Below are 25,039 nucleotides of genomic sequence, written 5' to 3' on the forward strand. Positions count from 1 at the left end.
ACCAGTGTTACAAAAAGAAACAGAGAGCAAGCCAAAATTGGGTCTCGATCAAGAAGCACTTCTCAACAAGCTTCTCGATAGAGACATGAAGAAAACTCAGAAAAGACCAAAATTCGACTTTAGAGCTTTGCTTTGAACATTTTCCTTATTTAGCCCAACAAAACGTGGACTAGAATGTCTTTTATGTTTCCTCTTTTGTTTTTACCTATATAAGGCTCATTATCTCTCACCTTTAGGGTATCACTTATCATGTAAATACATACATCACTTATTCTCTACACATTTTTAGTCATTTTTAGGAGTAGATTAATTTTAGGGTTTTGAGCCACCATCTTCTTCATCATTTCCAGCATTTTTAGTATCTCCCATTGAAGAACATTTCAAGCTTTCATTATATGGATATTGCAATTTAATGAAGTTTTATCTTTTCTAACTAATGTCTCTACTCATTTATTGTCTTCAAGAGGTACTTAATTCTTCCTTTATGTTTATTAATTGTTTTTGGTTGTTTGTTGATTTTAACTTTGCCATGAGTAGCTAAAACCTCCATGTTTGGGGGTTGATATGATGGTTGAATAATTGCTAGATTTGGTTAGGTTTTGGCTTGTGTGTTCTAATTAATTGCTTAATGCCTATGCTAGATTGATCTCCTAGTATTTGTTGCTAGATTAATTTTCACCTTGAGAGAGGGTTTATTAATTGGAATTAATTAATTAGATGCTTAATTAGTAACACCATGAGAGTGGGTTAGTAATTAGGTGGCCTATGAGTTGTGTTTAATTGCTAATTGCCTCTAATTGTGTTTAGTGCTACGAGAGTAGGTTGAGCTTAATTAGTTGTGGTTTTGTAACTCTTTGAGGCTCGAGAGAGCGGGAGTTGCGATTTAGAAAAAACTCGGTTCGCGTTTAGAAGCCATAGTCCGACCCCTTGATAGTAATTGGTTAATCGTAGTATCACCCCTCAAGCTCGTTATCCATAGTTTATCTTAATCATTCAATCACTTGTTTATCGCATTTTTCTAGTTAAATTGTTTAGTAATTGTGTTTGCTTTAGTTAATGTTTTAATTGTTCAAAGTCCAAATAAACTACCTTGCTATTGCTAAACGAATTGGATTCCAAAATCATATTTCACTCACTTTAAATCTCTCATCCTTGTGGGATTCGACCTCGGTCTTACCGAGTATTACTAGTTGCGACACCGTACACTTGCGGTTTTCGCCAACAGGGGGTCCTCCATCTTGATTTTTTCCTCTCTATTAGTAGTCAAATCACATTTGGAAAAATTCATCTTAACTGAACCGATCAAAATAATAGAATGTACAACATTTCTATCAAATTATTGTGTTATAATGGTAACAATCTAATATTTTTTTAATTTTTTTATAATTTTAATCTATCATGTAATTCGACATTTTTCCTTAATAATATTATATTCATTGAGGTCTGAAAATTATACTAAAGTTTCCTCTCTTACTAGCAAAACAAACAAACCAGACAACATTGTCAACACTATGTCTCCCCACTCTGCAAAACCCTAAAAAATTAACACCCCAAAATCAAAAACAAATTTCATTTCCAATCCCTAAAATCATCAATTCCCCAAATATATACATCAATTTACCCACTCACTCACTCGCTCACTGAGTCACTCACTGTCTCTCATAACAAGCACAAGCACAAGCACAAACACACGCACACTAGCCCCACTCTATCTCTCTCCAACAGTGATACCTGTCGCCCTCAATTGCGACTTTTGCACCACTCAAAAGCAGATTCAATTTTAACCTCTTGCTCTTTCTCTCTCTTCCCCTATAATTTTTATATATATACTCATAAAGTTAGGGTTTCGTTTCATTCAAATGAACAATCAGACCCAACAGCAGACACAAATTGTGGGGTCTGGAGGAAATAATAAGGACCAGGAAGAGGAGAGCGTGGGACAGTCGCTTGAAATTGCGGCTAAGGCGGCTGCTGCCGGCTCCGATAAGGCCGCAGCCGGTGAGACTGTTGGTGGTTGTAATAGTAGTGGTGAAGAAGAGAGTGTTGAGAAACCTGATTGTGATCCTATGGAGGAGGATTCTGTTAGTCCTGCTACTGTTTTTTGTATTCGGCTTAAACAACCTCGCTCTAATTTGCAGCATAAAATGAGCGTCCCTGAACTTTGTCGTAATTTTAGGTCAGTTTTTCTTGTTATTGTTCTTCCTCTTGAGTTAATTTTAGTGAATTAGTGCTTTAGTTTTTGATCAATTTTGATTCAGTTGAGTGGTGTTTCAATTGTTTGTGCTGTAATTGTGAGTTTAGTGAAAGGTTGAAGCATTTCTTGGTCAAATTTAGCTTAATTTGTTTTTTAAGGCTATGATAAGCTTGTGTTCGAGTTTTCAGTAAGTGGTATTCTTACCTTACTTTAGTGTTTTGATACAAGGGAAATAAGTTCTCCTTTATACTGTGAATTAGTGCTATATGATGTAGTAAAGAAGTAGAGCAAAAAGGGGATGGATAATAGGATACTGCTGACTTGTAAATTTTCCTCTGCCTTGCTGCAACATCCTCAGCTGGTTGACTCTGTAGTCTCTTGTCTGGTCTAAAGTGTGAAGGTTGAATCCAGTTATGCAATTAACTTAGGAAGTTCTTTACATCGCGTACTACAATATCATTCCACTAGTAAATTCAGCAGCCATGATTTGGTTCATCTTATGCCTGGACTCTCAGCTTTGTAGATATCCTATCTGTGCTGGACATGTCTTATCATTATTATTGTTATTTAACCGTTCTTTTAGCATTTGAGATTGGGCTAGTTTTGCTAATGCTAAACCACATGAGGATATATTTATAATGCTTGCGGGCCTGCTATTTTTCATTCACTTCTTCGTATGGTTGTTGTAACTCTTTTTCCTTATTCCGATGCTTGCCTTTTTCAGTGCTGTTGCTTGGTGTGGAAAGCTGAATGCTATTGCGTGTGCATCAGAAACTTGTGCTAGAATCCCAAGGTCAGTGGTTGCTAAAAAATGAAAAGTAAATATTTAAATAGAAGTTAACAGGAATGGTCCCGGTATTTCTATTGATCATTCTGCATGCTACTATTAGTAACTAGTCCTGGACTCCTGGGAACTTAATTATCATTGCCTAGATACTAGTAATGCTTTGAGGCTAAATCAATATTTCTTCTCTTTTTTTCATGCTAAAACTCTTTCTGTCTCAGTCCTCTTATATTTGTTACATTTTGCTGTCTTTTTTCTTTTACAATGGATAAACCATTAATTTTTGGTAATAAATACTGATTGTACTTTGAGGAAGGATTGCAGAAATTGAATGGAGATAAATCTATTAATTCATACGCGAAAATTCACATCTGTGTTACATTCTTGTTGAGATGGTTCTGATTTGTTGTTTCTGGTGATGATGTATAATATTGTATATATAAACAAATGTTGGACTTGTGATGAATAAATTTCTGTTTCAGTTTGCTCCTTATCTTAATGAAAACTGTTTCTTTTCATTCTAATTTACTAATGGTTGATGTAGCTCCAATGCAAATCCACCATTTTGGATCCCCATACATATTGTTATACCCGAGCGTCCAACTGAATGTGCAGTTTTCAATGTGATAGCAGGTACTTCATTCATCTTGTTGCTTCTATTGGCTCATCAGACTTTAAGCTATTATACTTATTATCTTTGTCTAGGCCATATTTTTTCATGGTATTTATAACATCTTTATGACTTCAATTGAATCACGGCATTCTAGTTAGCCAAACTCCTATATTCCTCTCTGCCTTTCTTGATGCAATTATTTAGAGATAATTCTGACATATATTCAGTGGATAGCTTACTCTGTTGCTTGAATATTTTGGTAATGCTACATTATAAACATAATAATTTGTATGTAGTTGGTTAGATATACCTATTTATACTCTGTTTAGCATCATTATGCTTTAATTTGCATGAAAAGTACCTATTTGATAGCTCAAGACCTGGATCTTGTACTACTACATGTTATATCTCTTACATTTATGAAAGTATGTTACTAATGTATGCCAAGCATGTATTGATAAGTAAATTTGAGGTCAGCTCACATTGATTTTTGATACAGATTCTCCCCGCGATTCTGTTCAGTTTATTGAATGGTCCCCTACTTCTTGCCCTCGTGCCTTACTAATTACTAATTTTCACGGGAGGATAACCATCTGGACTCAGCCTTCTCAAGTAAGTTAGCTTGCTGTCTAGCTTTCACCAAACAAATAAGAAGATGCCTTATAGCTCACAAGTTATTATAGGCCATGTTATGATATTTATCAGGCTTGCAATTGGTGATTATTATTTCTACTTGTATTAGTAGACGCAGTTTTCTTTCAACTGCTCTAGTTCTTATTTAGCTCTCATGTTATCTTTCTTATCCAGGGCTCAGCTAATTTGGTTCGTGATGCTAGCTGCTGGCAGCGTGAGCATGAATGGCGTCAGGATATTGCAGTTGTCACTAAGTGGCTGTCTGGGGTTTCTCCGGTAAATAATTTTTGTGCTCATTTGCTCATATAGTACTGCCATCAATTTTGTTTTTGCTTGCAATTGTTTTGTGCTTGTAAGAGTACTATTCATACATGCAAGTTAGAAAAATTATTGGGGACATCACTATTATAGGTTAGAGTTGTACTTTGGTTTTAATGACTGAAAAATGACTTACTATGTGGAAGAATATTTTCTCCTCCCATCATGTTAATATTTTTTTTTGCTATCACATACATTTCCTTAATAATCAAATGACCAGATTTTGTTTTATAAGATTGTAGTCTTTTGTTTCTTTGCTTAATTCATGCCATTATTTTTTTAATGTATTGATGTTCGTGGCCATTTTTTTCTTACACTGTTGTCAGTCTTCTCCATCCATCTAGTTAATATTTCTGGAGCATTGTTACGAAATTTTCACATTTCTGGCCCTTGTTCTGTCAAGTATTTTATGTTAAAAAGTTTAAATACATGTACGGGATTCTTCACGAGAGGCATAATATGGAGCTCAGTCCTGTCAAGCTTTGTCTCATTTATTACTGATATTGTGTTTCAAACATGAGCTTATGCTCATCTTGTTATTGTAGCATTTGTTTAACCATGATTATTTTTATCACACTTTTGGAACCATGGGCCACGGAGTTAGTGTTACATTTTCTGCAAGATACTTTCATTTGCCTAAAATTGCATTTAAATTATATTGTTTCCTTCCTTTTTGTATTCCTATTATGCATTGCTTTATATTGTGTTCTTCTGGTGGTTTAAATTTTGTCTCAAGGTATGATGGAGTTTCGGCATTTTGGTTGTTATTTGACTTCTTTTAGAAAAATCAGTATAGGTGGCTTTCATCGAAGTCCAGCAATTCTGCAAATTCAAAGTCAACATTTGAGGAAAAATTTCTTTCACAGCAGTCTCAAACTTCAGGTTTGTCTTTAATAGATTATATCATAGAGCTCATATTCAAGTTTTTGATCTTGTTTATCATTTTTGATTTGCGATGCGTAAGATTTTGTCCATGGCTTTCTGACTAGCCAGCCTTATCTGCTGATAATCAGATGATAATTGTAATTATGTGAAAGTAATAGCAATACCGTGTTCCTGATATAAAATATGTAATTTTTATGTATAAAAGAATTGCAGCTGCAGTTTTTGCAATAGTTTTATGTACTTTAATCTGCGAATGATAGGTTCCAGGCCATTGGTGATTATATTTCACGATGATGCTTTGCATACCACGCTTTCTGAAATGCATCACCGACCATATAATACCAGTGGTAGAAATTTACTGCATGCTTTTTCTATCTATAGAAATGTACTCACGCGTCAACATAATTATAAATATGGACAACATGTACAGGCAACAATATTGGTCTAGTTTAATTGCTGCAGCTATGGTTATATGCTGTGTGTTATTTCTTTTGTATATTCAAACAGCATCACAAACAATGATTGACTCGGTATCTGGTTTTATTTCAGCTAGATGGCCTAATTTCCTTTGCGTCTGCTCCGTTTTCTCGTCTGGTTCCGTGCAGCTACATTGGTCTCAGTGGCATCCTAGTCAAACTAATGCAACACCAGAGTGGTTTTGCACAAGTAAAGGTCTGTTGGGTGCTGGGCCCAGTGGGATTATGGCTGCTGATGCAATTGTGACAGATAGTGGTGCCATGCATGTTGCCGGTGTTCCGATTGTTAACCCATCTACAGTTGTGGTTTGGGAGGTAACTCCTGGTCCGGGACCTGGATTTCAGACTACTCCAAAGACAAGTACCAGCAATGGGGTTCCACCTTCTCTTAATCCACCTAATTGGTCAGGTTTTGCTCCCTTGGCTGCATATTTGTTCAGCTGGCAAGAATATCTGATATCTGAAGCAAAACAAGGGAGAAAGAATACTGATCAAGATTTTAGTAACACTGTATCACTTCACTGTTCACCAGTTTCCAATTTTTCTGCATATGTCAGTCCTGAGGCTGCAGCTCAATCTGCAGCAACTACTACTTGGGGCTCTGGAGTTACTGCTGTTGCTTTTGATCCAACGCGTGGTGGCTCTGTGATAGCTGTTGTGATAGTTGAGGGTATTTCACTATTCTGACTTCTTCCAGTCAAAGTTCATGTCGATTCTATCTCTTTTTGTTTTGTTTTTGTTTCGTGTACTTAATTTTAGACTGCATGAACATGGCTAGGCTTTGCATTCCGACTATGTTAAGAATAGTTTCTGGGGGCCTAGAATGTTATGTCAAAAGTCAGATTAGCTCTCATGCCCTTCTACATTTTAGATATGGGGCGGGAATCTTATGTTAAAAGTCTCATGAATTATTTTCTTTAATTGCATTTAGGATACTTGTTTTACAATTGCAGGGCAATATATGTCTCCTTATGATCCAGACGAGGGTCCTTCAATTACTGGATGGAGAGTGCAACGGTGGGAATCATCTGTTCAGCCTGTAGTTCTTCATCAAATCTTTGGAAATCCTACCTCGAGTTTTGGAGGGCAGGCACCTATGCAAACTGTTTGGGTGTCCAAAGTGGATACAAGCATACCTCCTACAAATGATTTTAAAAGTCATCAAGCAGTTGCCGCAGGGCTAGCCTCAGATGTAAGGAAGATGTCTGATTCTGGTTCTGAGAAGGCAAAAAGTCTCAGTTTTGATCCGTTTGATTTGCCAAGTGATGTTAGATCACTTGCTCGAATTGTTTATTCTGCTCATGGTGGTGAGATTGCAATTGCTTTCCTGCGGGGCGGAGTTCACATTTTCTCTGGTCCAAACTTTGCACCTGTTGACAGCTATCAGATTAATGTTGGATCTGCAATTGCTGCTCCTGCTTTCTCTTCTACAAGCTGCTGCTCTGCTTCTGTTTGGCATGACGTTAGCAAGGACCGTACGATACTGAAGATCATACGTGTTCTTCCCCCAGCTGTTCCTAGTGGTCAGGCAAAGGCTAACTCGTCAACCTGGGAACGCGCAATTGCTGAGAGGTTCTTGTAATTCTTTTTTATTAACTATTTCAGTTCTCTGTATTTTCATAGTTATGTTGTGTCTTTTTAAGGTTGAGTGGCAGTTTCTTCAATATTCTGCTTGCCAATGATGATTTTGTAGTTTTAATGTAGATTTTGGTGGAGTCTTTTAGTTGGTGTTGATTGGTGGGATGCAGTTGGCTGTACACAAAGTGCTGCTGAGGATAATATTGGTATGGATATTTATGTGGTTATGACCAAGACTCTGTACATTTTCAAAAAATATCCTCACCAGCACAGTTCTTATTTTTCTTTGCATCTGAAAATATATTTTGTTGATGGAACAAAACATAGGTTCTATTAGTTTGGATAAATTCCTTAGACTATTTTGCTGAAACTCCCACTGGTTTGCTGCTACTTACTGGTAGTGTGCAACAACTAAATTCTATGCTAATGCATGTATGTACACTCTAGATTATGAATATTAAGTTGTGAGAGAAGTCTCTTGATGGATGTGGTTCTTTTCCTTTCAGTTTCACTAAACAGTGTCATTGCGGTCTTGGATGCGGATTTTCATTCTCTCCCTTCCACTCAGCATCGGCAACAGTATGGCCCTGTATGTTCTCTGGCCTGTTTTCATCTCAATAACATGCTGTTGATATGTATCTTTTCTGATCTTTGGAATTGTGAATTTGTTAAAGAATAATGAACTGTCAACAAAGTTATCTGGGATTTTTACCTCTGCGCTTTCTCGCCTGACTACGTCCATTTCTAATTGTTAGTTATGTTCTTTTATGAAATCCTTTGTTGTGTGTTTTTATGTGTCAATTGTTATTTGCAAACAAGATTGAAGGTATTCAGCTTTTTTAAATGGCCTTTCCTATATTACAGAACATTTGATTGCATTCTGATTTAAATGAGGATGTGTCTTCTGTTGAATGACTTTTGTTTCTGAAATATGCCTGTAATTCTGATTAATTTTACTGTTCCGACGGATTGGTCGCCGTTCATCCTGGCATACTTTCACATGTAGGATAAATTTAAAATTCATTTAGTGTAATTGTTTATTCTTGGTTTTATATGTGTAATTATTGGTTTGGCCTGGTGTAGAGTCTGGACAGGATAAAATGCAGGCTTCTTGAAGGTACAAATGCTCAGGAGGTTAGGGCAATGGTTCTAGATATGCAGGCGAGATTGTTGCTTGACATGTTGGGTAAAGGCATTGAGGCTGCTCTGATAAATCCGTCAGCACTTATTCCTGAACCATGGCAGGCCTCTGGGGAGACTCTATCGAGCATTGATCCTGAAGCAATGGCTGTTGAACCGAGCCTTGTTCCTAGTATTCAGGTTCAATTTGCACTTCATTGACTTGCTTACATCTTGAGTCCTGTTGAAGTTTTAAGTTGTGAATTGATATGACCAACATATGCTCCCTACTGCTCTTCTTCACTGCTTGTTTTCATGCACCAGCAAATATGGTCTTCTCTCTATTCAGCTCTATGTTCTGCTATACTGTTATTTTTATTGTATTTTCCAAATTTGTTCTGTAAACTTTTTACTTATTAATTTTTCATAAACATGTTTGTGCTACTCAGGCTTACGTTGATGCGGTTCTTGATCTAGCTTCACATTTTATCACACGTTTACGGCGTTATGCAAGTTTCTGTCGCACATTGGCTAGTCATGCAGTTACAGCCGGAACCGGCAGTAATCGCAGTATGGTGACTAGTCCTACCCAAAATGCAGCATCTCCTGTAACAAGTCAAGGTTAGTAATGCTTCGGGGCCTAGTGTTTTAGAAATGTAGAAAATGAGGGCGGAGGTAATACATGAGCCAGTTATCTAATGCATATATATAAAAATGTTTGGCTGCAGTATATCATGAGTGGCTATTATACATCTTGACTACCCAAGGGGTGATACCAAAGCTGTTTGAACCAAGTGGTTAATTAGGATGCTTTTTAAATATGCACTCACAAAAACAAAATCACATTGTAGTCAGCTAAGAATATTTTTAACTGCGGTATACCATGTTTTCCAGGAGGTCAAAATGGTACTTCTAGTTCTACAGGTAGCACTCAGATGCAAGCTTGGGTGCAGGGTGCTATTGCTAAGATTAGTAGCACCAGTGATGGAGTGGCTAATTCGACCCCAAACCCTATAAGTGGCCCGTCTTCCTTTATGCCAATTAGCATTAATACTGGAACTTTTCCTGGAACACCAGCTGTTAGGCTCATTGGTGATTGCCACTTTCTTCATAGATTATGCCAGCTTTTGCTCTTCTGTTTTTTCTTTCGGCGAACACTATTACCCCGATTTATGGGGGCTGCACAGCGGAATTCTGATTCAAATATGCAAAAACTTCAGCCTGGTGCTCCTGGAAAGGTGGAGGAAACCGGCTCTGTGTCATCTAAACCAGCGCAGGCCATGGTCAGATCAGATGAAGGACTGGCTTCTCGAGGTGGGCAGCTTGTGCCTGGAGCCAAAGGATCTGAAGATGGACCTGCTGGGCGTTCGAGATTAGGATATGGCAATGCTGGGCAAGGTTACACTTTTGAGGAGGTACAAGATTAGTGCTATATGATTATTTGTAATGTTATGGTCTTGTCATAGTATAGCAAACATGATCAATTTAGGCTAAACCCATTTTAAAGTCCTTAAACTTTCATTTTTTTCTTCATCAAGTCCTTCAATTTTTATTTAGCTTTCTCAAATCCTTAAACTTTCATTTTTTGGTTCATCAGGACCCTCAACTTCTATTTGACTTTCTCAGGTCCTTAAACTTTTATTTTTTGGTTCATTAGGTCCTTAAACGAAGATTCATTTAAGGACCCAATGAACCAAAAAATTATCAATTAGGTACTTACTTGAGAAAGGCAAATGAAAGTTGAAGGATCTGATGAACCAAAAAATAAAAGTTTAAGGACTCGAAGAAGTCAAATAGAAGTTGAGGGACCTAATGAACCAAAAATTTATAGTTTAAGGACCTCAAAATAGATTTAGCCATCAATTTATTGTGTGGCTAAACATCTATTTTCCTTCAGTAAACTGACATTGTTCAAGTTTTAGTTTAGGAAGCCTATTGTATTGTTAATATATTTAAAGCTCCATTTGCTGTTCTGGTGCAGGTGAAGGTCCTTTTCCTCATACTTATGGATCTTTGCAGAAGAACAGCAGCTCTTTCACATCCATTACCTGTTTCTCAAGTTGGTAGCAGCAACATCCAGGTGCGGCTGCATTATATTGATGGGAATTATACTGTATTGCCAGAGGTTGTAGAAGCGTCACTTGGACCACATATGCAGGTATCTTTGATTAGGATGATCGCCAATGACTTAAAATGTGATTTACAGTCAGTTTTTATAAATTTGTGTAATGCTATTTGTAGTTCCATCGGAAACTGGACTATTGAACTGGAGAGTATTTAAAACTTCAGTTTTTATATATAGATTTACTAGATCAGGCAAGGCATATTAAATATCTACTGTTCCGCTGAGGTTGTCAGCTTCGCAAAAGAAAATTATGTAGTTTACATGACACGTTAAGCTTATTTTGTCTTCAAACTTAACTTGGTCAAATTAATCTCTGTTTTCCAATGAAAATACACAGAACATGCCCAGGCCCAGGGGTGCAGATGCGGCTGGCTTGTTGCTTCGTGAGTTAGAACTCCATCCCCCATCTGAAGAATGGCACAGGCGGAATATGTTTGGTGGTCCCTGGTCTGACCTAGAAGATATGAGTTCTTCAGATGATACTCCCAGGATGAGTAGTTATGCAGATTCCCCCGAATACAGTTCATTGGAGAATTGTGATGTGTATTATGGGGTAAATGGTCTATGGCCAAGGAAGCGTAGGTTGTCCGAACGAGATGCAGCTTTTGGCTTGAATACTTCAGTTGGCCTGGGAGCATACCTTGGGATTATGGGATCTCGAAGAGATGTTGTTACTGCGATATGGAAGACTGGTCTTGAAGGAGTTTGGTACAAGGTTGGTCCCTTTAAATTTTTGCCAGTATTTTTTTTCCTGTCTTTCTCCTTGTACTATTTTTCTTTTGTTTAATAATGCTGCTTGGATCCACCGAATTATTTTTGCTTAATGCATAGAATTGATAACAAGATCCTGAAAGAAAATTCTAAACCTGTCAAAATCGTAAAGTAAAATTAATTTGAAGCAACTAGATTCTTTTTTTACTTTTTTTTGGTAAGAATACCGAGATTATATTAAGCTCAAGAAATCTAACTACACAGGCTCAAAAGCCAACAAGTTCTTAATCCTCAGGATTGATACAAACAACAGAAACAAAATAAAGCTTTAACAAATCATTCTCTGCCAATTCTGATACAGCTGACAGAACACCTGGGAATTATTCCTCCTAGAAAACATCTTCAGAATTACTTCATGCCTGATTACAGCAGTGATAATTGCTTCTGTAATGTCTTCTTCTCAAAGATAATCCTGTTCCTAGCTCTCCAAATCTCACACACAAAAGCAATCCTTCTGATCTTAGCAAGGATACTCTTCCCCATAAATAATTAGTATTATAAACTCAATATACTGAATGGACACTCACCTAATATTAAAACTAGATTTCTGTTTAACTAGGGGCTCTATTGCACCATTACACCAAGTTGGGAGGTTTACAATGATATTGAGTCAAGTGGTTAATGTAAAAAAAAATGAAACTTCCAAGGGCTCTACATATTGGAAGTTCTAGTTTTAATTTAGTTGTTCACATTTCTGTATGCATGTTCAAATCTATCTGGTTTTTGTATGTAAATTTGTCGTCCTTTATAATGTGGACTAATGTTGGTGCAGTGTATAAGATGCTTGCGACAGACTTCAGCTTTTGCTTCACCTGGTGCCACAAACTCATCTAACCAAATGGACCGAGAGGCATGGTGGATTAGCCGCTGGGCCTATGGGTGCCCTATGTGTGGTGGAACCTGGGTTCGAGTTGTATAAACAGTTACTATTGTACATATGACGTCTGATTTTTGATAATTTATCAGATAAGAAAGCCATGTGCTTATGAAGTATTCACACGATAGACGTGAGAAGGCATAACTCCTGATTGGTATTATACGCTTTTGCCCATCACTTGCTGATCGGTGAGTCCTATAAATGCAGGCGCTTTCGTGATCTTCTGAACTCGGTCGGAAGTGAGAAGCTAGTTTCTTGTAAAGTCTAGCCAGTTCTTATATCTTACAATTGGCATTAGTTCTTGCAAGAAAGCGGCTACAAACTTCCTTTGCAGCCAACAATTTTGGGTTTTGGATGATGTTTTATTGGAACGATTGACCCTCTGCCTTCATTGAGGAATGAAATGTAACTACACTTTATAATGTATATTCATAAATATTAAGGAAATTGTACTGTATGTATTTGTATTTACACCGATCTACACGATGGTGAAAGTAGCGTTTGTTGGAGGAATTTAATCTATTCTTAGTAAAATGTTGTTCAGCATTTGTAATATTTGAGTTGTCACTTGTTTTTCTACATAAAAGTAATTTGTTAAGTTTATGTGAGATTCCTGATTTCCTTTTTGAAATGATTAGTTATTTTCCATTCAATGATTATCTTTAACAGTCGCAAAGATATATAAAATGTACTATAGTTTGCTTGCCACTTGCCAAATATAGAATTGTGAGTATATATAACAAAGATTAAAAAATAATGGATCATATTGGTAGAGTTTTGAAATTATATTTGACAAACGATAGATTACAATTATGGATAAATAAAAATATTTTTTCAACAAAAACTTCATCAATAAGACAATAACTAATTTGATTTTGAAAAGTATATAATTTTGAAGTATGTGAACGGGTATTTAAAACTAATAAGTAATAAGAACATGTAACAAAAGAATAACAAAATCCTCATAGTTTTCAGAAAAGTACAAATTAGCTCCTTTATTTTTTTGGGTATTAATTAAATCCTCTTTATTTTCGAATAGAACAAATAACTCCTTTCGTCTAACATCATTAGAAACACTCGTTAATGGCTGACATGTCTCTCATAATCATATAGAAAAAAAATTCAAACATAATTTTAATGTTTAAAATATTTACCAAAAATTTGAAGGGGTAAGTGTCCCAAAAGAGTTTATTTGTTCGATTTTAAAATAATAAAAATTTAATTGTTCAATTTTAAAAAATACGAGGGCTAAGTTGTACCCAAAAATTGGAAGGTTTTTTTATTTACCTTCTGCTAAAGAAAATTAAGATTCCTGGTATCTAAACGACATTGCGTTAGTTAATCGACGAAATTCTTTTATCCAAGGTTATATGTCATTTAGATGTAGATGACAAAAACCGGCAGGCTACTGTAGAAAACGACACAAACTGGCATAGAAAGAAGGGCCTAATTACTTAAAAAACCTCCACCTTGAATTTTTTTTTTCATTTATATCCTGACCTTGTAAAAAAATCATTTGTACCCAATTTTGAGTTTTTAGGTTTCATCTCTACCCAATACATAAATATAATTGATAATTTAATGAATTAAAGGATGAAAAAATTAAAATAAATAAATAAAAGGTTATATCATACGTATAATTAGTATATAAACAATAAATTAAAGGATTATTTTAAATATTTTTTCACGTGAAAAGAGGCAATTTTAATACTTTTGGGTAGAAATGAAACATAAAAACCCAAAATTGGGTACAAATGACTTTTTTACAAGGTGAGGGTATAAATGAAAAAAAAATTCAAGGTGGGGTTTTTTTAAGTAATTAAGTCTAGAAAGAAGTTACATACTGACTTTGACAAAAAAAAAAGTTACATACTGATCGACTGTGCTGTTCCAGCATCTCCGGTTGGCTTTGGCCATTTGAACTTCAAAAATCCCGTCATTTGATCGACAAAAATCATGAACGCAGCGCCAGGAACGCACTCTCTAGCCTTTCGAGTGATGAGGCTATGCCGGCCGTCTTTCCACGTGGAAGCGCCGCTCCGTGTCGACCCCGCCGATCTCATTGTCGGAGAAGACATTTTCGACGATCCTATCGCCGCTTCTCAGCTCCCGCCTCTCATCGACAGCCAAATCACCAAGCTCACCGATACATCCGATCTCAGTTACCGCTCCAGATTCCTCCTCCAACATCCTTCCGATTCCTTCGGCCTCACCGGCCTCCTCGTCCTCCCTCAAGCCTTCGGGTACCACGTCATCATCATAATCATAATTATAATTTATCATAATCTACTTATTTGCATTTTGAGTAATTTGATTTTTATTGTTATTTTGTTAGGGCTATTTATTTGGGAGAAACATTTTGCAGCTACATTAGCATTAATAACAGCTCTAATTTTGAAGTTAGGGAAGTTGTAATTAAGGTGAGTTTTTTTTATTTGTTTAATTGCAGTTAAATTATGATATTGCAAATATTTTTGAAACCTAATAAGTAGAAAATTTTATAATGCAGGCAGAAATTCAAACGGAGAGACAACGGATCCTCCTTTTAGACACTTCAAAAGCACCTGTAGAGTCGATTCGTGCTGGAGGTCGCTACGATTTCATTGTCGAACATGATGTTAAGGAACTCGGAGCTCATACGTAAGTTTGTTTTATAAATTATTGGTTAATTTTGCTAGTATTCTCTACTTTGACGTGGCGTTTATGACATTGTGCATTTTAGGTTGGTCTGTACTGCGCATTACAGTGATGGTGACGCCGAACGTAAATATCTTCCGCAGTTTTTCAAATTTAACGTTGCCAATCCACTTTCAGTTAGAACTAAGGTATTTTGTTATTAAGAGATTATTGTGGAATTTTTGCTTGCATATCAAATCAGATCAACTTATTTAATTAATGAATGAGTAGATTGACTGAAATGAGTTGAAGTTTAATATGTTTTTATTTTTGTTTTTGTAGGTCCGTGCTGTCAAGGTATGTTCGGCTTGACTGCTATTTTGTATTGTGAGTTTATGATCCTTTTTAGAAAGACATGATATTTTTTGATTCAGATGGTTGATGAGAAAAACTTTAGCATTTAAGATTAAATTCATGATGTTTTAGTGACCAAGGTTTCTCTAATGTTCTTTCGGTTTTGAAAAGGTTATATATTGTTCTTTCACAGTTTAAAGAGTTCACTGACAAACTGATTTGATGCAATCATTTTTCTTTTACTTGTAATGTATTACATCATCTTGATCTAATGACGCTAGGAGGAATTATGAACAATTAATAATTACATGGACATCCTTCAAATTGTTTTCCTAGTAAACAGTTTTCTACAGCCACTCTGGTCATTCATTTGTGAATCATTTCTGTGACGTGCTCATCTTTTATCTCAGGAAACTACATATTTAGAGGCATGTATTGAAAATCATACAAAGACAAACCTTTATATGGACCAAGTTGAGTTTGAGCCAGCTCCGCAGTGGAATGCAAAAATACTAAAAGCTGAAGAAAAATCTGAGACAGATTCTCAGACAAGGTTGGTAAAATGTGTTGTTTTGGATGCATATTATGAATTTGGCATGTTATATCATTTTATTTTCACTGTAAATTGTTCTGTTGGTTCATGTGACTTTTATGATCATTGAGGCTATTGATACTAACACATTTATATTTCACTTGCTTGTTTGCAGGGATATATACAAGCCTCCTGTTCTTATCAGATCGGGTGGAGGAATTCACAACTATCTTTATCAGTTAAGATTGTCTACACAAGGTTCTGCACAGAGTAATGTTCTTGGAAAGCTTCAAATAATATGGCGTACAAATCTTGGTGAACCTGGTCGTCTGCAGACACAGCAGATTCTTGGCACTGTAAGCTTGCTTCAAAAACAAAATGGGGAACTTCCTTTTCAATTCCAATGTGCCATTTGATTTCTATATCTAGAAGCACTGTTTGTCTGTTGGTCTTTTTACATCATAATTTTGCTCTGTACTACACGTCTTCTGTTATTTTGTTACATAAAATTATTTGCACATCAAGTTTTAATTGCTCAGGGCATGACTCAGTATTGCTGGATTTCCAATTTAGAATTCATAATAGATGAGCCAAGAAAAGACTGTAGTACTGCAAGTAACAATATGACAATTTACTAAAATATTTATGGTGAAGACTTGCAAGTTACAATGTCTTACTATTTAGAAACTACCTATGTATTAATTCTTATACAGTTGTCTTGCCAACATGTCCACTCATGACATGTCTTCACTTCGAAGAGATGTTTTACTTAATATCTCATGTCTTCCTTCTGCAGCCGATCACACGTAAGGAGATCGAAATGTGCATTACAGAGGTTCCATCTGTCATCAACTTGAATAAACCGTTTCCGGTAATTATAGTCATTTTTTTGTAGATTAAATGTTTGGATGCAACCAATGGGTTTAACTTTTAGCAAATTGTATTTCAAACATGTTCCTTGTATGGTGTTTCTGTTTTTCGTCATCTTTGTTTAAGAGGCCTGTTTGAAATAGTTTTGCCTTGTGGCGTCTCTTTGTTTTTTTCTCAACATTGCTTATCCTTCTGTCATGAATAAAGTTATCCTCATTTCAGTTTATCCAGACACACCTAAGCAATTTAGTTGCAACTAGATTCATCTTTTCCTTTCTCAAAAAAAAAAAAAAAAAAATCATCTTTTCCATTTTGCCTACTATGTTAACCTTATCATTATTGTTTGCATGTATATCTTGATTGTTATTCTGCGCTTTTCTGGATAAATTTTTAATTTGGGAACTGAATAAGTCAGTTTTCTGCAGGTACACTTGAATCTCACTAACCATACAGATAGAGAATTGGGCCCCTTCGAGGTTTGGTTATCACAAGATGATTCTCTGGAAGAGAAGGCTGTTATAATCAATGGCCTTCAAACAATGGTAATGCCTTTCAATTGAGCGTTCAGCCATCTACTTGGCTAAATCTTCCATATGCTTTGTCACGTTTTGTTTACCCGAAGCTACATCTGTCTATTTTAAGTACTTGTGATATCTGTGGTTGTGGTATCAAATTTAATTATTCACATAAAGAACTTCATGCTTAAATAGCTATACCACTCCCAACGCCAAATGGGTTTCAAAATCCCTACTATGAGCTGCGAAAAACATTAAATTGTAGCAATACTCTTAAGTTGCTTAAATTCTTCGGTACGATTAGGATGATTATTTGGTCTATTCCTTAATTGATTATATGTGGATTCTTACAAGAAAACTTTTCTGTTTTGAATATCGATTTGCTAAGTGCACAGGGATCTTAACTTCTTGTAATTTGGATTGCTGATGTAGATGTGGTATCTATACAGGAATTATTACAGTTGGAAGCATTTGGAACCACAGATGTTCACCTGGTACGTTGAATATTCCCGATTCTTCCTGACCAAGTTCATTTCCAATTCTACATTTTGAACCTTAAATTACCTAATTATACTGTGCCTGAATTTGATTGTGTTTGAACATTTTTGTCCTAAATTTCGGTTGATCAATACTGTACAATAATATTTCCAACGCATGCTAATAATGTTATCTTTATCACTGTTTAGGATTCTTGATGTTGGAAATAAAATGTGAGTTTTGAGTATTACTTCACTTTTGCAGAACTTGATTGCAACGAAACTTGGAGTCCAGAAGATTACAGGCATTACAGTGTTTGAAAAAACAGAGAAGAAAACCTACGAACCACTGCCTGATATAGAGGTCAGTACTCTACGCTAGCCTCTGCTCTGCAATTTTTTCGAAGTTTAGTAGCATTTTGTGTTAGCTTCTTTTAGACTAGCATGCAGATTTTGAATATACAGGCATTTTAGATACACGGACCTTGTCGCATAATATAGTCAGCTAACTCAAACCCTAAATTTTGAGTATTGATTGACGCATCAGTTTGCTTCATTTATACAGATTTTTGTGGATATTGATTGATCTATCGACTAGTTTTGAAGGATTTGGTCTATAAAGGTGTACTTTTTAATCTTCGGTGGATTTGTTTCATCTCTGATTAGAAAGCTAAAGGTGGTTGGGAAATTTAAGTATCAAGTTACCGTGGATGCTAGGATTTTGACTCCTGTTCTTAATCGGGAGGGATGCCCAAATTACTTGTATTCATCGTAGAGTTCAATTAATTGAATTGTAAATGACCTTTTGGCATTGACAGAACTCATACGGAGGTCCCTGTAGTATTACCATTTTTGTTCCTAAAGTCCTTATATTTTTTTGTTTTGCTTTTCTATTCCCTCTACTTGGTATGATTCAGGGACATCCGCATGGGTTTAACCTTTGCCATTTCCATAGATAAGTTCGAGTCATCCTAACCAGGTGAAAATAAAGAATTTATGGTTAAAGGTTAAATTGGAGTTAAATACAGATTGAACCTATTAATATAATCTAAAAAGAATGTTTATACTATTTGCATAAAACATTGAAAAATATTACTTCCATCGTGTTAAATTTACAGATAATGTATGACAAAAAAGATTAAGTTATCTAGACAAATGAGTAGATTTATTAGAAAAAAATTATTCTTATTTGATGTAATAACAATTTTAAGTTTTTTTAATGTATTCACTATAATTAATGAGAATATATAAGATAATTTATTATTTAAATAAGAGACGTGTATTTCACTATAATTGCTGAAAGTATAAATGATAATTTATTATTAAATAATACCAATTATAGGAAAATAAAAATAGTTTTTATCAATTTGAAAAACGTAAAATGTGTTTGTAATTAATAATTTATTTTGATCAGTCTATAAATCTACAATTGAAAATGTTTACAAAAATGTTTCAAATAAATTTACAATTGAAAAGACTTTACAAAGTATAATACTTTAACAATACGTTATTATACACCAAACAGCCAACGCTAAAATAATATTATAGTTCATGAATCGATTTTCTAATTCATAAACTTAACATAAGTTTATTAATCCCTAAATCATTTTTCAAATTGACTAAAGCCCTAATTCCTTAATTGCTAACCTAAATCACTGCAACCATATCACATTTTCCTTGATAATGGGGCTATAATTTTCACGGGTATAACTCTTGGCATGTTTGCATGGCATCATCTTCTCATATTTTCTTCGCCGGAAACCGTTTCTAAATGGTAACTGTTTATTCAAATCTTCAAGGACCAAAGGTATGGGCATTTGATTTCTTTTGTTAAAATGAGTTAATATGTTTGTTTTAGTAACTCCATAAACGTTTGTTTATCTGCAATACTTTACTTTCTTGTTTCTATACTCAATTTGATTAACTACTCCCACTATCAATCAATCATTATAACCTACTTCAATATTTTTGCCATTTCTTAAAACCTCCATTTTCCATCAGTCAATTAATGAATCTTTTAACAAACCGTCACAAATTCCGACAAATTTCAGAGTCTAGTTATAATGCAATGACTTAACTAATATGTATTCATAATTCAATTCAGACCTACTTCTCAAAAGCCATTTAATTCAATTATCCAGATTCAAATATTTCAATTTCTCTTTCAATTTTGTATTTGTTCATGTATTATCCCATCTTCATTTTCTCATGGTTGTAGTGCAAACAATGATTCCCATAAATGTCCCAGACTCCCAACTCAAGATTTTTCTCCTAGATTTCGTGTCTTGATTGTATTTGTTTTGTCGGTTCCTTATCTGAATTTGAGGCTTGTGTATGACGGTTTTTGCAACCGCTGGTAACTTACAGTTTATAATGCACAGTAACAATTTCTAAAATAATATTAATCTTAATATTTTGGCGTGATTTATTATCACTATTTTGGCCTAGTAAGCACGGATAATTCAATAAAGTTGTGTTTTTATTCTATTTTTGATATCGAAAACTTATTCGAAATTTTTCAGATAATTGTTATTAAATATAAAATAAAACTTTGTTAAAACTTTAAAATATATCTATAAATACAAAATATAATCGATTACTCAGTAATTCTATCGTTCAAATTACATACAATATATTTTTATATTCGAATTTTGTCCGTGCTATCTAGAATTTGGCGTGATTTTATATCATTATTTTGCGTGTATTAACATTTTCAATGGCCGAAAATTCTCTTTTTTAGAATCGTTGTTTTTACTTTTTTGTGTTTTAAGATAAACTTCATACTTTTGCTGGTTTTATGCCTTGTTTGTTTTTTTTTTTTTTTTGGATCAAAATATTAGATTTTGTATTTACAAATAATTTTTTAAATTTTTTAGCTCAGTCAATTTTTTTCCTTTTAAAGTGCTTATAATATGTTTCCCATTTTTTAATACAACCAATGCTAAAAAGTTTTTATTTTTATGTTTTATGTTGGAATATTTTTAAAATAAATCAGAATTTTTTTAGATCTTGAATTTAGATAAAAATTTAATAGTTATCATATGATTTGAATTATTCTTTAAATGTATAATTAAATTTATTTAATTTATTAAAAATTGATATTTTCATTATTTTTTTAGTGTTGAAAATGAATACAAAATGTTTTGGCCGAATAATTTTACTTAAATCAAATGAATTGATGTTATGGCTGTAAAATAAACATTAATGGCGTTATGGTTACTTTAACTTATTTACTATTGGATGAAATTATGATAATTCATCCAATAGTGATAAGTGAATAAATTAAATTTTATTATGAACAAAGTAACCATAAATTTAAATTTAATGGCAAAAAAATTAATTTTGGCTAACATTTGGCTTTTTAATTTTGGCAGAATCAAAATTTTAAACACATGGAAAGTTGTTACTTTCGTTATTTCATCTTTAAGGCACCGTTTGGATTGATGATTTTTAAAATCCATGAATTTTAGCAAAATTGATGGATTTTAAATCAATGGAATTTAAATCCATAGATTTTAAAATTCCATCGTTTGGATTGAATATAAAATCAATGGATTTTTAATATTATTTATGGAAAATAATAAATAGTATAACAATCCATCATCTATAAAAAAATGGTGGATTTGGACTTTCCCACCTAGTAGATGGGAAATCAAAACCCTCAAAAATGATGGATTGTAAAAAATGAGGGAATTTATAAATCCATGGATTCTATTAATTTTTTTCTAGGCAAACGATAGATTTTGTCCAAATCCATGTATTGTTTAAAATCCATCGTTTAGAATCCATCAATTCAAACGGTGCCTAAAGAGATTTATCAGATTTTTAGAAATATACATTTAACTCTTTATTGATGAGGAAAAGTTAAAGTTACAATTTTTTCTAATTTAATCTTTCGATTTTAGATCTGGTTTCTTTTACATTATATGTGTATTTGGGTGGCGCTTTTGGTGGCTAAAACGCCCTTGTGGATGACTGCTTTGCAGTACTCATCATTTCATTTTAGATTGGCTTACTCATCATTGTTGAGTAGTCTTTCTTCCTTGTATATATTCACAATTCTCTCAACAATTTTAGCCTATGACAAAAAAAAACAAAAAAAATTATTAATTATTATTTTTTTATTGTTGGTTCTCGTTATCATTGTCTTGATCTTTCAACTCCAAGAGAATTTTTTTTATAAAAGTATTCTTTATATCATAGTCTACGGTTTTAGAAAAGAATATTAATATTATTATCAAACATACTATTATTTACATCCATAATGCTAAACAATTTATAAGAAAATTGAATTAAACGTCAAATACATACATCAAATAAAAAATATAAAAGATAATAAAATGATAAAAATAATTATAAGACCCTTAAAATCAATTGAACCGTGCATATGATCCCAATTAGAACATATTTAAGTGTCTTCTAAAAAATTAACCGATTAAACAAATTTTAATTTTAAACTCATATAAACATGAATACTCGAAGCTTTTTTTTTGATAATTTAAAGGGAAGCGCTTGTAGCTCGTTGGTGTGAATACTCAAAGTTTAATAGAAGAATATAGACACGAAAGTGCTTTTTTAAAATTTCATTAAAAATTACATAACAAAATAAAAGGCGAATATGAACAGCAAGAAAACACAAATAAAACAAACATTAAAATTCCGATAGGTTAAGCCTGAGAGCCACTCAACGCCCAATTAGCTTCACTACCAACACGAGGCATACTGCTAATCCTAACTTGTTTATCAACCTTAAAATTAGCTCCACACATAGCCCCTTCACTGTCAATTCTCGGCATTGCCTGCAATTTGCTCATCGGATGTTCGAAGCTCGTCAGCCCTTGCGAGCTGTGAAACATGCATCCCGATGGGAACGGAGCAAAAGATTTAGCGCAGCTTCCTTTAATAAGCTCCAAATTGTCGGATATCACCACTGAACCATCAGCTGCAATTCCCCAGAATAGCTTCACTCCTTCATTTGCACCCTGCATCAACAACAAGACCAAACTTTTATTTCTCTTTTCAAATGCATACGCGTGGCGGAACCAGAAATTCTATTCAGATGTCGAATGAACATTTGTTCGACTATTTTTTAGACCCGTTGATTGACTTTTTACAAAAGTAAAGACAAATCGACGAATTCTTGTGATCGAATGATATGTTATTTGATTTTTTTAGACCAAATAAAACTCAATTTTGTCTCACCCTAGTTCCGCCACTGAATATGTCACTTTGCATTTGGTCTGAATTGAATCGAAAAAAATAAAATTGAACCGGAATTTAAAGAATAATATTTTTTCTAAACCGAACCGAACGGAATCGAAGTGGACTTACCAGGGCAGAAAAGACATGACCAGATTTAGCATCATAAAGCACAAAACCGAAGGAGCCATCAAGATCCTTGAGCACCTGGTGCGCCGGGTACGGACCACGGTCACGTAGAGTCTTGTAAGCTTCAATTACAAACATAGCCTCATTGGTTCCCTTAGACAACCCATATTGTCTTATCAAACTGCAAATATTATTCAAACTCCCCAAGAAAATGCAGTACACATCATCCACACCACAAAACGACCTGCAATTCACCATTCAAATTAAAAAAATAAATCAAATTAAGATCTTAAATTATACCGATAAATTATAGCTCAAATGGTATAAGCGCTAAGCAGCAAACTGCTAGCTCGTGGATTCAATTACTCCCCCAAATCTCAAATTATAGAGAGAAATGTACATACCTCCGATGGCTGGGGAAAGGATTTTGCGGCGGACTGTAGGCCAGAGCAGCGGAATCTCCGAAGGTCATGGAGAAGGAATTAGAAGACGAAAAATCTGTGAGAATCTCATGAGGAAGCTTAGGTTTTGTTGAGGAAGCTAATGAAGCTGGACTGTTCAGCTCTTGAGGTGGATTTACTATACCTTTCTTGAATATTGCCAACATTTTGAATTCTTTTTTTGAAAATATAATAATCTCTTGTAAAATCAAATCTTTGAACACAATTAGCTGATGATTGAAATTTGATTATGTTTGTTGATATGCAATTGATGGAGAAGATGGAGCAAGTGATTTACTATTTATATTAGTGTTTGGAAGAAATTATTAAGGATATGAAGAAAAAGAGCTTGCGTGGCAGCATTATCCAAAACTCGATAATCAAGGTTGGTACTTTATGACGCGCTATTGTTAGTTTTTTTTATTACAAATTTTGTTTTTAGTAATGCTAAATTTGAGGACATTTTTCAAGCACTATTTGATCGCTGGGTTAATTAATGTTTTTCTCTTGATCTAATAATAAGATGAAAATGATTTCTTTTTCTTTAATTCCTTATTTTAATTTAATATGAAAAATGCTATTTAATCCACCAATTTGTACCACCCCTATTGTCCCTAAGCTATATCAATTCCTCTCCCATCCAATTATTAATAAAAAATATTCATAAATATTTGTTAATTTATAGTATGATAAAAAAAATATTAAAAATTAGGTCCCTCGTATTCAACATGATAAAAAAATTATTATTAATATTAATATACTCTCACAATAACTTGACGTAATGATGTTCATTTTCAAAGTTCTAAACTACAAATGTATTTTTAAATGTGTATCTATATAATCGTTTAATATATTTATTTTTATTTTATTTTTATATTATAAAAAAACATATTGTTTCTATAAAAAGAAGTCTGAATAAATTAGTAGTTATAATTTGAATGTGGATAAGGAAATTTCAAAAAGTGTATAAAGCTGAGTGTTAATCATGTGATTTTGTTATTAAATTAATGAAATACTAGTATAATAGAATGGAGTCTTGGCTAAAATTGGATTGATTTTGTGGGTGACCGAAATGTAATAGAGGGACGTGGATAAGTTATTTTAGTCTAACGATCTTATCCACAAAGTGCAGAAGTTGGTGACAGTAATCCGAGTCAGCGAATCCTTCATCACGTGCTTAGGAGTTAGAGTCAATGACTAAGTGCCACGTCTTTTCTTATGTTGCTTTCATACACAATATACCAACAAATATTCAATCTGCTCCCTAAACTTGGCAAAATAAACTAATTTAGGTTAATTTCAAAGCTTTTGAAGGAACACTTTGAGTTTGTCATTTTGACTCATTTTATTTCTTTTACATAAGTTGTTAAAAATAATTAGTGGATTATATATAAATTGAAACTGATATAGCACAATTTTATTAGATAACTTGATATAACAAGATAAAAACAAGTCAGATATCCAAATTTAAAATGTGTTGTTTTCAAGCCATGAACTTGACTTTACTTTTTTATACTAAATGCAGGGACTAAGAT

At 34.0% G+C, this 25,039-nt stretch overlaps 3 protein-coding genes across 5 annotated transcripts; 2 read left to right on the top strand and 1 right to left on the bottom strand.

Moving 5' to 3' along the window:
• Positions 1-1,474: 1,474 nt before the first annotated feature.
• LOC126681906 (mediator of RNA polymerase II transcription subunit 16) lies at positions 1,475-12,981 on the top strand. 2 transcript variants are annotated; one of them, XM_050377463.2, is made up of 16 exons: positions 1,475-2,176; positions 2,919-2,987; positions 3,523-3,611; positions 4,091-4,203; positions 4,399-4,500; positions 5,334-5,424; positions 5,977-6,573; positions 6,857-7,475; positions 7,608-7,687; positions 7,988-8,070; positions 8,565-8,801; positions 9,050-9,221; positions 9,495-10,015; positions 10,582-10,758; positions 11,063-11,440; positions 12,269-12,981. In XM_050377463.2, exons 1-16 carry the CDS (start codon positions 1,860-1,862, stop codon positions 12,413-12,415), a joined length of 3,792 nt encoding a protein of 1,263 aa, XP_050233420.1. In that variant the 5' UTR covers positions 1,475-1,859; the 3' UTR covers positions 12,416-12,981. The 2 variants fall into 2 exon arrangements, with proteins under 2 accessions (XP_050233420.1, XP_050233422.1); XM_050377465.2 differs by lacking the exons at positions 1,475-2,176; positions 2,919-2,987; positions 3,523-3,611 and having other exon boundaries at positions 4,113-4,203; positions 5,339-5,424.
• A 1,270-nt stretch (positions 12,982-14,251) lies between these two features.
• Positions 14,252-18,599, top strand: LOC126665692 (uncharacterized). Of its 2 annotated transcripts, none has more exons than XR_008790565.1 (12): positions 14,252-14,616; positions 14,709-14,793; positions 14,883-15,013; positions 15,096-15,198; positions 15,332-15,346; positions 15,754-15,896; positions 16,051-16,231; positions 16,672-16,746; positions 17,171-17,287; positions 17,693-17,754; positions 18,002-18,100; positions 18,302-18,599. XR_008790565.1 is itself a non-coding variant. In XM_050358568.2 (12 exons), the coding sequence occupies exons 1-12, from the start codon at positions 14,330-14,332 to the stop codon at positions 18,320-18,322; spliced, it is 1,302 nt and encodes a 433-aa protein (XP_050214525.1). In that variant the 5' UTR covers positions 14,252-14,329; the 3' UTR covers positions 18,323-18,599. The 2 variants fall into 2 exon arrangements, 1 of the variants encoding a protein (XP_050214525.1); XM_050358568.2 differs by having other exon boundaries at positions 17,710-17,754.
• Positions 18,600-22,292: 3,693 nt separating this feature from the next.
• Positions 22,293-23,777, bottom strand: LOC126656822 (stem-specific protein TSJT1-like). The gene is made up of 3 exons (XM_050351460.1): positions 23,469-23,777; positions 23,068-23,308; positions 22,293-22,718 (listed from the first exon to the last, which is right to left on the bottom strand). Exons 1-3 carry the CDS (start codon positions 23,669-23,671, stop codon positions 22,404-22,406), a joined length of 759 nt encoding a protein of 252 aa, XP_050207417.1. The 5' UTR covers positions 23,672-23,777; the 3' UTR covers positions 22,293-22,403.
• Between the last annotated feature and the right edge of the window lie 1,262 nt (positions 23,778-25,039).

This window comes from Mercurialis annua, linkage group LG1-X, assembly GCF_937616625.2.
Source record: "Mercurialis annua linkage group LG1-X, ddMerAnnu1.2, whole genome shotgun sequence".
Taxonomy (NCBI): domain Eukaryota; kingdom Viridiplantae; phylum Streptophyta; class Magnoliopsida; order Malpighiales; family Euphorbiaceae; genus Mercurialis; species Mercurialis annua.

What these genes read in the sequence shown, in the direction of transcription:
- LOC126681906 (XM_050377463.2), top strand. Translation starts at nt 1,860, where the DNA reads ATGAACAATCAGACCCAACAGCAGACACAAATTGTGGGGTCTGGAGGA. An exon ending in GCCTTGTTCCTAGTATTCAG is followed by an intron (nt 8,802 to 9,049) that starts GTTCAATTTGCA and finishes TGTGCTACTCAG; the next exon opens with GCTTACGTTGATGCGGTTCT. An exon ending in TTGAAGGAGTTTGGTACAAG is followed by an intron (nt 11,441 to 12,268) that starts GTTGGTCCCTTT and finishes ATGTTGGTGCAG; the next exon opens with TGTATAAGATGCTTGCGACA.
- LOC126656822 (XM_050351460.1), bottom strand. Translation starts at nt 23,671, where the DNA reads ATGTTGGCAATATTCAAGAAAGGTATAGTAAATCCACCTCAAGAGCTG. An exon ending in CCTTTCCCCAGCCATCGGAG is followed by an intron (nt 23,309 to 23,468) that starts GTATGTACATTT and finishes GGTGAATTGCAG; the next exon opens with GTCGTTTTGTGGTGTGGATG. An exon ending in GTCATGTCTTTTCTGCCCTG is followed by an intron (nt 22,719 to 23,067) that starts GTAAGTCCACTT and finishes TTGTTGATGCAG; the next exon opens with GGTGCAAATGAAGGAGTGAA.
- LOC126665692 (XM_050358568.2), top strand. Translation starts at nt 14,330, where the DNA reads ATGAACGCAGCGCCAGGAACGCACTCTCTAGCCTTTCGAGTGATGAGG. An exon ending in ACTTGAATAAACCGTTTCCG is followed by an intron (nt 16,747 to 17,170) that starts GTAATTATAGTC and finishes AGTTTTCTGCAG; the next exon opens with GTACACTTGAATCTCACTAA. An exon ending in GAACCACAGATGTTCACCTG is followed by an intron (nt 17,755 to 18,001) that starts GTACGTTGAATA and finishes TCACTTTTGCAG; the next exon opens with AACTTGATTGCAACGAAACT.